General features: G+C 41.1%; 1 protein-coding gene across 3 annotated transcripts in view; it reads left to right on the top strand.

The window, feature by feature from the left end:
• Nucleotides 1-12,496, top strand: part of LOC115153050 (kinase non-catalytic C-lobe domain-containing protein 1) — an 80,822-nt gene that overhangs the window by 48,786 nt on the left and 19,540 nt on the right. For 2 of the 3 annotated variants that reach the window (XM_029698080.1, XM_029698083.1), the window contains exons 18-24: nt 3,890-3,983; nt 4,083-4,180; nt 5,115-5,344; nt 5,708-5,824; nt 8,908-9,055; nt 9,291-9,461; nt 10,075-10,290. In XM_029698080.1, coding sequence (XP_029553940.1) covers nt 3,890-3,983; nt 4,083-4,180; nt 5,115-5,344; nt 5,708-5,824; nt 8,908-9,055; nt 9,291-9,461; nt 10,075-10,290 — 1,074 coding nt within the window. The remainder of the gene's footprint in view (nt 1-3,889; nt 3,984-4,082; nt 4,181-5,114; nt 5,345-5,707; nt 5,825-8,907; nt 9,056-9,290; nt 9,462-10,074; nt 10,291-12,496) is intronic. The other variant, XM_029698082.1, reaches the window with a different exon arrangement.

The raw sequence follows: 12,496 nt of genomic DNA, 5'->3' as shown, positions 1-12,496 counted from the left end.
CCTTGAGAGCCGTCGTGGTATCGGCTTGAGGGGGGATATACGCGGCTGTGACAATAACCCGAAGAGAATTCTCTTCAGAGATAATATGGACGGCATTTGGTCAGAGCGAGTGACCAAGGCTTATTCCTCATTCTGGTAGCCCCTCTACAGTCAGAGAAACTCCCGTTACGCAGGGTCCTGATGACCCAAGCAAATGGAAAGATTTTCCATCCTCACCCAGTAACCCCCGGGTCTGGCCCGAGAATCTGAATGCAACAGGCTTTGAGGCTATCCAGAGTGCAAGAGCCCCTTCTACATGCTCACTGTATTGAATCAAGTGGCGTGTTTGGATAAGAGCGTCTACTAAAATGTAAATGTGTTTTTGAGAAGTGGTGTGACCAGAGACAGATACAGTTGAAGTCGGAAGTTTACATACACTTAGCCAAGTACATTTAAACTCAGTTTTTCACAATTCCTGACATTTAATCCTCATGAGTATTCCCTGTTTTAGGCACCCCCACAACAAGATGCTGCCAGCCCCGTGCTTCACGGTTGGGATGGTGTTCTTCAGCTTGCAAGCCTCCCCCTTTTCCTTCCAAACATAACAATGGTCATTATGGCCAAACAGTTCTATTTTTGTTTCATCAGACCAGAGGACATTTCTCCAAAAAGTACGATCTTTGTCCCCATGTGCAGTTGCAAACCATAGTCTGCCTTTTTTATGGTGGTTTTGGAGCAGTGGATTCTTCCTTGCTGAGCGGCCTTTCAGGTTATGTCGATATAGGACTCGTTTTACTGTGGATATAGATACTTTTGTACCCGTTTCCTCCAGCATCTTCACAAGGTCCTTTGCTGTTGTTCTAGGATTGATTTGCACTTTTCACACCAAAGTACGTTCATCTCTAGGAGACAGAACGCGTATCCTTCCTGAGCAGTATGACGGCTGTGTGGTCCCATGGTGTTAATACTTGCATACTATTGTTTGTACAGATGAACGTGGTACCTTCAGGTGTTTGGAAATTGCTCCCAAGGATGAACCAGACTTGTGGAGGTCTACAATTTATTTTTCTGATGTCTTGGCTGATTTCTTTTGATTTTTCCCAAGATGTCAAGCAAAGAGGCACTGAGTTTGAAGGTAAGCCTTGAAAAACATCCACAGGTACACCTCCAATTGACCCAAATGATGTCAATTAGCCTATCAGAAGCTTCTAAAGCCATGCCATCATTTTCTGGAATTTTCCAAGCTTGTTTAAAGGCACAGTTAACTTAGTGTATGTAAACTTCTGACCCACTGGAATTGTGATACAGTGAATTTTAAGTGAAATAATCTATCTGTAAACAATTGTTGTAAAAATTACTTGTGTCATGCACAAAGTAGATGTCCTAACCGACTTGCCAAAACTATAGTTTGTTAACAAGAAATTTGTGGAGTGGTTGAAAAACGAGTTTTAATGACTCCAACCTATGTGTATGTAAACTTCCGACTTCAACTGTAATTCCTTACCAGTGCTTTGCATCATGATTTGATGCTTTTTGCAAGACCTTTTGGACAGAGGGAAAGCTTTCTCCACTGTAAAGGTCTGTTTAGCTGCTATCTCGGTCTGCCATATAGGCTTATACAACACAGCACCCTCTGTTATGTAATTTTATGAAGGGAGCAAGTTGCTTACGCCCAGTCTTCAAACCTTTAGCCCCGTCTTGGGACCTGTTTATTGTGTTTGAGGCTATTTCACAGCAACCGCTGGAAAGCGTGGAGATGAAATATCTTTTGTGTAAACTGCTTTACTGATTGCCCTTACGTTGCAAAGCAGAATTGTCTCGCCTTAGAGCTTGTGGTTTTCCACCCGTCGCCCTTCAAACCGTTTGTGTCCAGTATGCGCGTTGTGCATTTACTTGGATCGTTTTAGAGCAATATGCAAGAGCAACCAGCTCTTTGTTTCCTGGGTGCCCCCCCCCCCCAAGGGTCAATGACTGTCCCATTGGATAGTGGAGGCTATTATATTGGCTTATAATAGCAAAGATTTACAGCCCCTGGAGGGCCTGAGTGCTCATTCCACCAGAGGCATGGCTACCTCTTGGGCACTGTTTAAAGGCATTTGTGATATGGCTTGTTGGGCTACCCCTCATACTTTTATTAAGTTGTGCCGACTGGATGTCACTGCACCTTCGTTGGTGCATAATGTCCTCAGTGTCAGAATCTCTGAGGGAGGAATGTGTTGGATGACTACCTGTGTTCGAAAGGCATGTCTATGATACGAGAGTTGGCCATATACCATAAGTGATACATCTCAACAAATATTTGAAATAGAACTCAAGGTAAATTTCTTAACCCCAGTTATATGATATGTTACTCACCACTTGGATTCGGTCTTAGGTAGCAAAATTTGAAATAGTGTTTTATACATTGGATAAAAGTAGAGACTCAGAGCTACAAAATGGTATATCATACACTGCATTTTTGAGGAACAGTGGGAAAGTAATTCTGCTTTGAATGTTGATAAACCTGTAAACTCACTTTTGAGAAAATGGCCTTTGAATGTTTTGGTATCTAGTGAGGAGCTCTTTGTCTACACCCATTCAACATTGTTCACACCCTCTTAAGCTTTAGCCCCACCCATCTCGTTTTGCTCTCAGAGCGTTCAGAGCGCACACTTGACGCTCTGGCCGATGATTTGTTTACCTATGGACAACATGAAAACAGCCTAACCAGCTCTGTTGGCAACAATTTCATTACGCTTTTTTGCAGACGTTTACTGACACTGGCCATATTCAATTGGTGTTGTACACTTTAGCTTAAGACATGTAGCTAGCTAGCTAAACAATGAACCTAGCTAGGTAAACATTGTGTAAGATCACACACGTTGCGTAACGTTAGCTAACGAGCCATCCAGCTAACGTTAGCTAGTTAAACAACAATGAACACAGTGCCAAATCATGACGTTACTACCCTGCATGAATATGGTGCGAGCTAACCAACCAGGTTCAATGTTAGGTAGCTAACATTAGGCTCTAGCTAGAAAAGCAAATGGCTCTAGGATACAAATAATAGTGTCAGCTAGGAAGCCAGCCAGCTAGTGTTAGCTAGCTAGCTAACAGTACACTTTAGCTACAAATGAAACCACTTTCTGTCAAAATTAGAAATGTGTAATATCTGAAAATGTAGCTAGCTATAGACTATCTTACCTGTATACATCATCATGCATGATGGACGTGTCTCCCTGTCACAAATGCCATGCCACGGTTGCCCTTAGTTTGAAGATGTAATCCGGAGACAGGTGTTTTCTCCATCTCTATAGCTATCATACTCTAATTCCACTGATTTCAAAACTTGATCCTCCAGAAAGTGGAGAGCATCACTTATGCAGCTCCACTACACAATACATTCGACAGATTACCAACACAGACTGACCAGCTCAAATAGACAGAAGCCTTCTATATGGCAGACCAATCCGTACTCCTCTCTCGGCATGTCCAGCACACTCATTATCTCAGCCAATCATGGCTAGTGGGAAGGTTGCTGCCTTTTTCTGTGGCTAAACCAACAAGGATCGTAATTTAATGATTTTATTCATATTTACAGATGGCATACATGTTTGTTATTAAGGCACATGAAAGTTCACATGTTCGAGAAGGTATTTCTGCCAAAAAACGCATTTTGATAAACAAAAATCTTTTTTACTTTCAAACGGCTCTCCTGTGAAGTCGTGACTTGCGACATACACCTAGTTTCCTGAATCGGGTCATATATGAGTGAGATGTATCACCACATTTCCCTTCTCGCGGTGCGCAAGGAAGAGAGGCATGTTTTGCGAATGACTAGTGGGCAGGCGAGTGGCGCCTTATAGAGTGTGTGATCTGAATGATCTTGGTGTCTACTTTATATTTAATGTATTGCATTTTCTCCTTGTAGGAGCTTCAACAGCAGCGCATGATCGAGATGAAGAATCTGAAAAAGACCCGGAATTTCTACCAAAAGCTGCTCCACCAAGAGAGAAAAAATAAAGGTACAAATCAATCCTTCATCACTTTTATAATTCCCAATGTCTACTATTGGTTGATAAATAGAGAAATAAATGTAATATTTCTGTGTTTTTCTTCTGAAGGTTCGGAGGCTAGATTCATGCTGTCCAAACTCAAGGTCCAGCTTGAGGAGTTGAGGTCTAAAGTGGAGTTCCTAGACTGTGTAAAGAAATATCTTGAGGTGCGGACAGGTTGAACAGATGATTTCTTAATCCGGCCCTGTGTCTTGTGAAAGACTTATGTATGGCCTTGTGTCAATAGAGAATGGTTGACTAAATTACAAGTTCTCAATTCTTACCTCAGGGACCCCCAACCGTTCCATAGCTAGCACACCTGATTCAACTAGTCATCATCATTCCGAGTCTTTTCGTTGAGTTGGCTTCACGTAAATGAGCCGGCTCATTTGGCTCCCAGACAACTCTTAATTAAAAAAAATATGCTTAAAAGTCAACCTATAACCATGAAAAAATTGCAGATCTCCAATGTAAAGCCTAAATGTTTTTGGCTTACAATTTTTTTTTTTTAAACGCACTGAAACAATCTAAGTTGGCCAGATTGATCCGCTCTCCCCACTATTTATTGTTTTGCAGTGAGGGTTCACTCTCTTTAGAGAATTACTTTGTAACTTATCTGGAGAAAAAAGTTGTTTTAAGCTATAAAAACGGTAGTAGCAGTAAACAAATCAGGGAGCGAATGACCCATCATTAGATTCAACTTGTTAATAAACACAATAATAAAACCTATGGAATTTTAACAATATAATATCGCTATTAAACAAGAATAAAATAACTTGTATGATTCTACAAAGAACCTTTGAGATTGAGAGAGGTTCTTTATAGAACCATTCTCCCTTAAATGTTTATAGAGTAGCATATAAAAGGATTCTATATAGCCCCAAAAAGGGTTGTGACCATAGCGGAGTATAGAACCTTTTTTATGGTTCTTTATAGAACCTTAGGAAAGTGTTCTTTATAGCAACATACAGGTTCCATTTAGAACCTGATGAGCATGGTTCTTTATAGAACGTTTTAAGAAAGTTCCACTAAAAGGTTTTCCGCTATGGTTGCAAGCCAAATAACCCTTATTTGGCACTATATGTAACCATTTGTTTTTAGTGTGCATCTCTGCCTGGTTGTTTTGGTCAGGTTCTGAGTGTGGATCAGTGGGGTATGGATATGTCCCTCCTCCCCTCCCTGGCAGCATCTGGTCCAGGGAGCCCTCTGGATCTCCAGCCCTCAGAGGAGCCTTCCGTGCTGGGATTGGTGTCTTTGTCTGGGGCAGAGAGAGGGAAGAGCAGCCTGCAGGCCGCCACACCCCTGGGTCTCATGTCCTACCTCTATGCCAGGTAACACTAATGAACTATATATTAGCTTACAGTAACACGTTTAGGTTACAGTAAAACATGAACTATTAAACCCATGAGTGTGATTAACAGTGTATCAGCACGTATGGTTTAAATAGTGTTCCCTCTAGTGGACAATGTGTTATTAAACTGAGCACCACATTTTACTGTCCACCATCATGCCTATGATTGCTGAACATTTTACATTATATCCTACATATGGCACAAACAGACATTTCTGTTTATTTAGATTTGTGCCCAAACGTGTTTCATTGTGATTTGTCCTAATTATTTGAGACATGTTGTGTAGTGAGATCACATTCAACAGCTACCATACTAAACTCTGTGTTCTATCTCCTCTGACAGAAATGCTCCATTGGAGGGCTACATCCAACAGTTCCTGTACACATACCGCTATTTCTGCACCCCTCAAGAACTCCTTCAGTTCCTGATGGAAAAATTCACCAGTGCTGTAGCAGCAGGGTATGTAGGCTACTGTAGCAGAAATAAAGACAGACAGACAGACATAAAACACAAATTCATTTCATGCTCTTTGGATGGTGTCCGTTCTAGTCATACTATTTCTATGGTTATTTGATTCTGTGGAATTAGAATGTCTGGTCAAGTAATTCTAGTTCTATGGTAAAATGTTAATTGAGATAATATAATTGGCTTTTGTCAGAAACAATAAGAAAATGAGTGGCCACTTGTAAAAATAAAAAATAAAAGCCAAAATGACAGTACTACTATAACTGTCAAGTAAGAAAACTGTAAACATGGGCCTGTATAAATGAGGATCACATTTTTGTTCACATAAAATTATATTGGCATGAAAGCTACCTTTTAACTGCAGTCTATCATACTTTTCATATTCACTTTACTTCAAGAAAACTGAACAGAATGGTTTAACTATGACAACATCGTTCAGAACTAGTAACCTGCTCCTGGGATAAGTCCAACATTCTTCCACCATGTTTGAAATGTTATGAATTTGTTACCCTCTTGAGTATGAATCCAAAATGGAAGTCCTTTGTTGCAATAATAGACTGATATTATCAAAGTTGGATTGGGCCATACAATTAAACTTGCCATTCAGCTGATTCCAGAATTTCAACAAAACTCTGTATTGTTTGATCATTGCATAATTAAAATCCAATAAAATCAAACTGTATTTATATAGGATAGGTCCCATTTTGAATGAAGTACAACTTACAGTATAAGCACTACATAAATGCTTCACAAATCATCTATAAGTGTATGTCATACTCTATAAATAGTGTTTAAACATACAGTACATTTGTTGAATTTCTTTCCTTCTTAATTAACACATTTGAGCCGATCAGTTGTGTTGTGTCAAGGTAGGGGAGATATACAGAAGATAGCCCTATGTGGTAAAAGACCACGTCCATATTATGGCATGAACAGCTCAAATAAGCAAAGAGAAACGTCAGTCCATCATTACTTTAAGACATGAAGGTCAGTCAATCCGGAACATTTCAAGAACTTTGAAAGTTTCTTCAAGTGCAGTCGTAAAAACCATCAAGCGCGATGATGAAACTGGCTCTCATGAGGACCACCACAGGAAAGGAAGACCCAGAGTTACCTCTGCTGCAGAGGATATGTTCATTAGAGTTACCAGCCTCACAAATTGCAGCCCAAATTAATGCTTCAGAGTTCAAGTAACAGACACATCTCAACAACAACTGTTCAGAGGAGACTGCGTGAATCAGGTCTTCATTGTCAAATTGCTGCAAAGAAACCAATACTAAAGGACACCAATAATAAGAAGAGACTTGATTGGGCCTAGAAACACGAGCAATGGACATTAGACTGGTGGAAATCTGTCCTTTGGTTTGATGAGTCCAAATTTGAGATTTTTGGTTCCATCCGCCGTGTCTTTGTGAGACGCAGAGCAGATGAACAGATGATCTCCGCATGTGTAGTTCCCACCGTGAAGCATGGAGGAGGAGGTGTGATGGTGCTTTGCTGGTGATTTATTTAGAATACAAGGCACACTTAACCAGCATGGCTACCACACATTCTGCAGCGATACACCATCCCATCTGGTTTGTGCTTAGTGGGACTCTCATTGTTTCTTTCAACAGGACAATGACCCAACACACCTCCAGGCTGTGTAAGGAATATTTGACGAAGAAGAGTGCTGCATCAGAACAAGGAGAGTGCTGCATCAGATGACCTGGCCTCCACAATCACCCGACCTCAACCCAATTGAGATGGTTTGGGATGAGTTGGACTGCGGAGTGAAGCAAAAGCAGCCAATAAGTTCTCAACATATGTGGGAACTCCTTCAAGACTGTTGGAAAAGCACTCCTGATGAAGCAGGTTGAGAGAATGCCAAGAGTGTGCAAAGCTGTCATCAAGCCAAAGGGTGGCAACTTTGAAGAATATATTTTGATTTGTTTAACACGTTTTTGGTTACTACATGATACCATATGTGTTATTTTATAGTTTTGATGTCTTCACTATTACTTTACAAATGTTTAAAAAAAAAATAATAATCCCCTTGAATGAGTACTGTACATTTATCTGACACCCACAGAAAAATGATACAGAGTTCTCGCTTTGCTTTCCTAACAGTATTGTCCATATTATACCCCCCCCCCACAGAAGATCTCTGTGCCTATTTTTCTTTCTTCTCTCCGTTTTTGTCATGTGTTCTTTATTTGTGGACAAACAGTATGTCCCTGTTCAGGGTCCCCTTGCAATTAAAGCTTTTCCCACCGTCACCACAAATAAATTGTTTCTCTCCTGTGTGAGTCCTTATTTGTTTGGTTAGGTTTCACAAATACTTGAAGCATTTCTCACGGTAACCACAGCTAAATGGTTTGTCATCTGAATGAATCTTCAAATGTGTGGGCTCTGCATCCTCCTGCACCAGACTGGGCTCCACTCCTGCTTACAGTGCTCAGGCGTAACCACCTCCTCAGAGACATTGAGAGAGAACTGGAGGGAGCCTATTCTACATAGTTTTAACTCCGGAAACGGACAATAGCGACGCCAGCTAGATGGGGTTTTGGTCTGGAATAGATAAGAACAAAAAATGTGCACCCCTTGGAATGGATTGAGAAACGCTGCTCTACAGCAAGTTGGGTTCTGGGCTGGATGGATAGCTGGAGAGGGAGTTGCAGGCTCATGTCTAGCACAGAGAGGGAGAGAGAGAGGCTACAGGCACACCTTTATTTCTTACTACAGTAGCATTGGTCTCCAAACATGCAATGATGTCGAATAATCCAAGCCCAGGCCCAAATCAGTTCTCAGAATATCAGGCCTGACCCGGGCTGAAAATCAAAACTTCCAGGGGAGTTCTGAGAAATAGCTGTCCTGAATTTATTTGACTCTTTTGTAATAATGACAGGTTTTTTAATCTCTCAAAAAACACGACTGAGCTATGTCCGAGAGAGTAAAAGTATGTATGCCAAAGATTTAAATATATTAGGCTCGAATATAGCTCATTTACATATTTCACCTCATAATCTATGTAATTAGAATGTCAAGTCTAGTAATTATATTTCTGTGGTTATTTGTGGTTATCCTTTTTCTACCAGAGGTGGTCCAAATGTGTCAGGGGACCGTGCTAAGGTGTACCATCGGAGTCTGGATGTGCTGCAAACCTGGCTGACTGACTGCAGACTGGTGGACTTCAGCCCCAAGTCCATCCTGCTGATCACACTGGAAAACTTCCTCACCAATGAAGTAATTAAAGATCAATCATTGATTAAATGACAAAGCAATCGAATGATAAAACCAATCACTCAAGCAAGTCAATTCATCATTAAATGAATGTCTCAACTAATCAGCTAAATCTGTAGCAGTATAGTTGTTGTTTTTGTTGATGTTATTGTGGTTGCTTTTGTTGTCGATTTTTCAGAGTATTTATAAATACAATACTCTTAAACAATGTTTTTGTGATGATCTGGTTCTTCTTTAGGTATCTCCAGTAGACAGCAGAGGAGAGAGGCTTCTGACCACTCTTCAGAGCTCTCCCAGGAGGAGGTGGAACCAAAGCTGTGGGAGCCCAATCAGCATGCAGGAAGAAGATGATGCATTGTCTGCCCATACCATATGCAGAAAATCACACGTTGAGGACTCTGGAAAGAAGGTCCATATAAGGATTTTTATACGTGTACTGTTATGTTGGTGATGTTGTTTGTCTTACCTGAACCAAAAAAGCATCTGATTGGTCCAAAGTACTGGAAGTTTGTCCGGCTCCAAAGGAACCCATTTACACTAATATATATTTTAACTGACGGAGACCATCAGAGCTGTGTCATATTCATTACATGAATGAATACGTTACATAAGCACCAAACAGAAGCACCAAACAGAAGAAAACAGACTGAATCCAGGAGAGACTACCTGCCTTGTCCAATAAGAACCACTTTTTGTTATCATTTTTAGTACAGTCGGACCTAATGAGTACGACAATGGTGTATACAGTGGCGGGGGGCTGAAGAGTTTTTCTGTCTGGAATAAAGCCCTTTTGTGGGGGAACACATTCTGATGGAGTGGGCCCATGGCTGCACCATTGCCCAGTTATGTGAAATCCATAGATTAGGGCCTAATGAATTTAATTTTCAATTTTCAATTGACTGATTTCCTTATATGAACTGTAACTCAGTGAAATTGTTTAAATTGATGCATATTGCGTTCATATTTTAGTTTGGTATATGCATTCATAGATGGAACCTTTCTAAGTTGATGTATCTCTGTAGAGTTTCCAGTGGAGAATATCCAGGGTGGTGGAGCCCCAGGCGACCCAGACCAAAGACCAGGCCTACTCATTAGCAGCAGCCCTGCCGCGGCCCTGCTACACCTCCCTTATGGATGACATCTCCGGTGGCTGCCTCAGAAGCGAGGAAAGACACCCTTTTAGTCAGAGTGAACATAGCGCCCAACACACGGCACAGCAACTCACTCTACTGCAGCAGGTAAACACATGTGCACGCACGAATGTGCATACACACACTGACATGCACACACGCATGCGCGCACACACACACACATTGACATGCACGCACACACAGCCCACCAAATCATCCTGCAGCAACAGATAAACAGACTTGCACAATTTCTCCCTCTCTCATGCATTCACACTCACAAACACATTGTTATTTATAGACACTGGGGGGAGACAAATCACTACTTTATGAACTGAAAACAAATTCACAGACCTACAGTTGAAGGTGGACGTTTACATACACCTTAGCCAAGTACATTTAAACTCAGTTTTTCACAATTCCTGACTATAATCCTAGTAAAAATTCCCTGTCTTAGGTCAGTTAGGATCACCACTTTATTTTAAGAATGTGAAATGTCAGAATAATAGTAGAGAGAATGATTTATTTCAGATTTTATTTATTTCATCACATTCCCAGTGGTTCAGAAGTTTACATACACTCAATTAGTATTTGGTAGCACTGCCTTTAAATTGTTTAACTTGGGTCAAATGTTTCAGGTAGCCTTCCACAAGCTTCCCACAATAAGTTGGGTGAATTTTGGCCCATTCCTCCTGACTGAGCTGGTGTAACTGAGTCAGGTTTGTAGGCCTCCTTGCTCGCACACGCATTTTCAGTTCTGCCCACAAATGTTCTATAGGATTGAGGTCAGGGCTTTGTGATGGCCACTCCAATATCTTGACTTTGTTGTCCTTAAGCCATTTTGCCACAACTTTGGAAGTATGCTTGGGGTCATTGTCCATTTGGAAGACCCATTTGCGACCAAGCTTTAACTTTCTTGAGATGTTGCGTCAATATATCCACATAATTTTCCTCCCTCATGATGCCATCTATTTTGTGAAGTGCACCAGTCCTTCCTGCAGCAAAGCACCACCACAACATGATGCTGCCACCCCCGTGCTTCACGGTTGGGATGGTGTTCTTCGGCTTGCAAGCGTCCCCCTTTTCCCTCCAAACATAACAATGGTCATTATGGCCAAACAGTTCTATTTTTGTTTTCTCAGACCAGAGGACATTTCTCCAAAAAGTACGATCTTTGTCCCCATGTGCAGCTGGCCTTTTTTATGGCAGTTTTGGAGCAGTGGCTTCTTCCTTGCTGAGTGGCCTTTCAGGTTATGTCGATATAGGACTCGTTTTACTGTGGATATTGATACTTTTGTATCTGTTTCCTCCAGCATCTTCACAAGGTCCTTTGCTGTTGTTCTGGGATTGATTTGCACTTTTTGCACCAAAGTATGTTCATCTTTACTGCCCTCCCAAGAAAAAAGGCAGTAACTGCTCATTTGGTCGAAAATGAGTTAATGTCATTTTTGTTACATTAAATGCATGCTTAATCATGTGGACAAGTATCCTGCCTCTATTGTGTTTTGGAGAAAATGGGGGTCGTATTAGCAGTAACTGCAAAAAGTTACTGTGAAACCAAGGTAATTGGCAGTAACTGAACTTACTGCCTTTTAGCTTGGTTTCAACCTGCCATTGGCTGCAGTTAATGCGTTTTACCTTGGTTTCATATCATTTTATTCTGATACTGATGCAATCGAACCTGTATGACACTGACTGACAGCTACACACACACATAGCTAATCTAGGGATACAACACCATGGCACAGCATTCCCGTGGGGAAATTATGGTTGAACTTGCTCTGAAACGCCGACATGCAGACACTGGTAAGAACTAGCTAGCTAAGTAGATCTCAGATCAAAATTAATTAGCTAGCTAGCAAACTAGCTAACTAGCTAGCGAGCATAGACTAACAATGCTACCTGCTCTCATAAGAGATCTGCAATTGATACTAACTTCAATCTATTAGCCATATAATGAATTATATTCTGACATTTCATCTGATGGTTTCTTTGAATCAGTACACCATACACACGATTTGTAGCCAGTGACAGCCACCTAGCTAAAACTGACGTGCCCCTACCAAAACGTCAAAATCTACCTAGCTAGCATTAGCATGAAGCAATAGATTTGTGCTACATGCTCCCATAAGAGACGACCAGCAGTATATACTAGCTTCAATCTATTATTCATGTAATCCCTAGTTGTATTCTGACATTCCATGTGTTATTTGAATCTGTAACGTTACACCACACACACGATCTCTAGCCAGCTGACGGTCAGTTGGACGTGCACCCCATAATGAATTGTCAAATGCCACACACACTCGTTTTCCGG

Source organism: Salmo trutta, chromosome 18, assembly GCF_901001165.1.
Source record: "Salmo trutta chromosome 18, fSalTru1.1, whole genome shotgun sequence".
Classification (NCBI taxonomy): domain Eukaryota; kingdom Metazoa; phylum Chordata; class Actinopteri; order Salmoniformes; family Salmonidae; genus Salmo; species Salmo trutta.
Note: the sequence above shows the minus strand (reverse complement) of the source record. Positions and strands in the feature narration are given on the sequence as shown.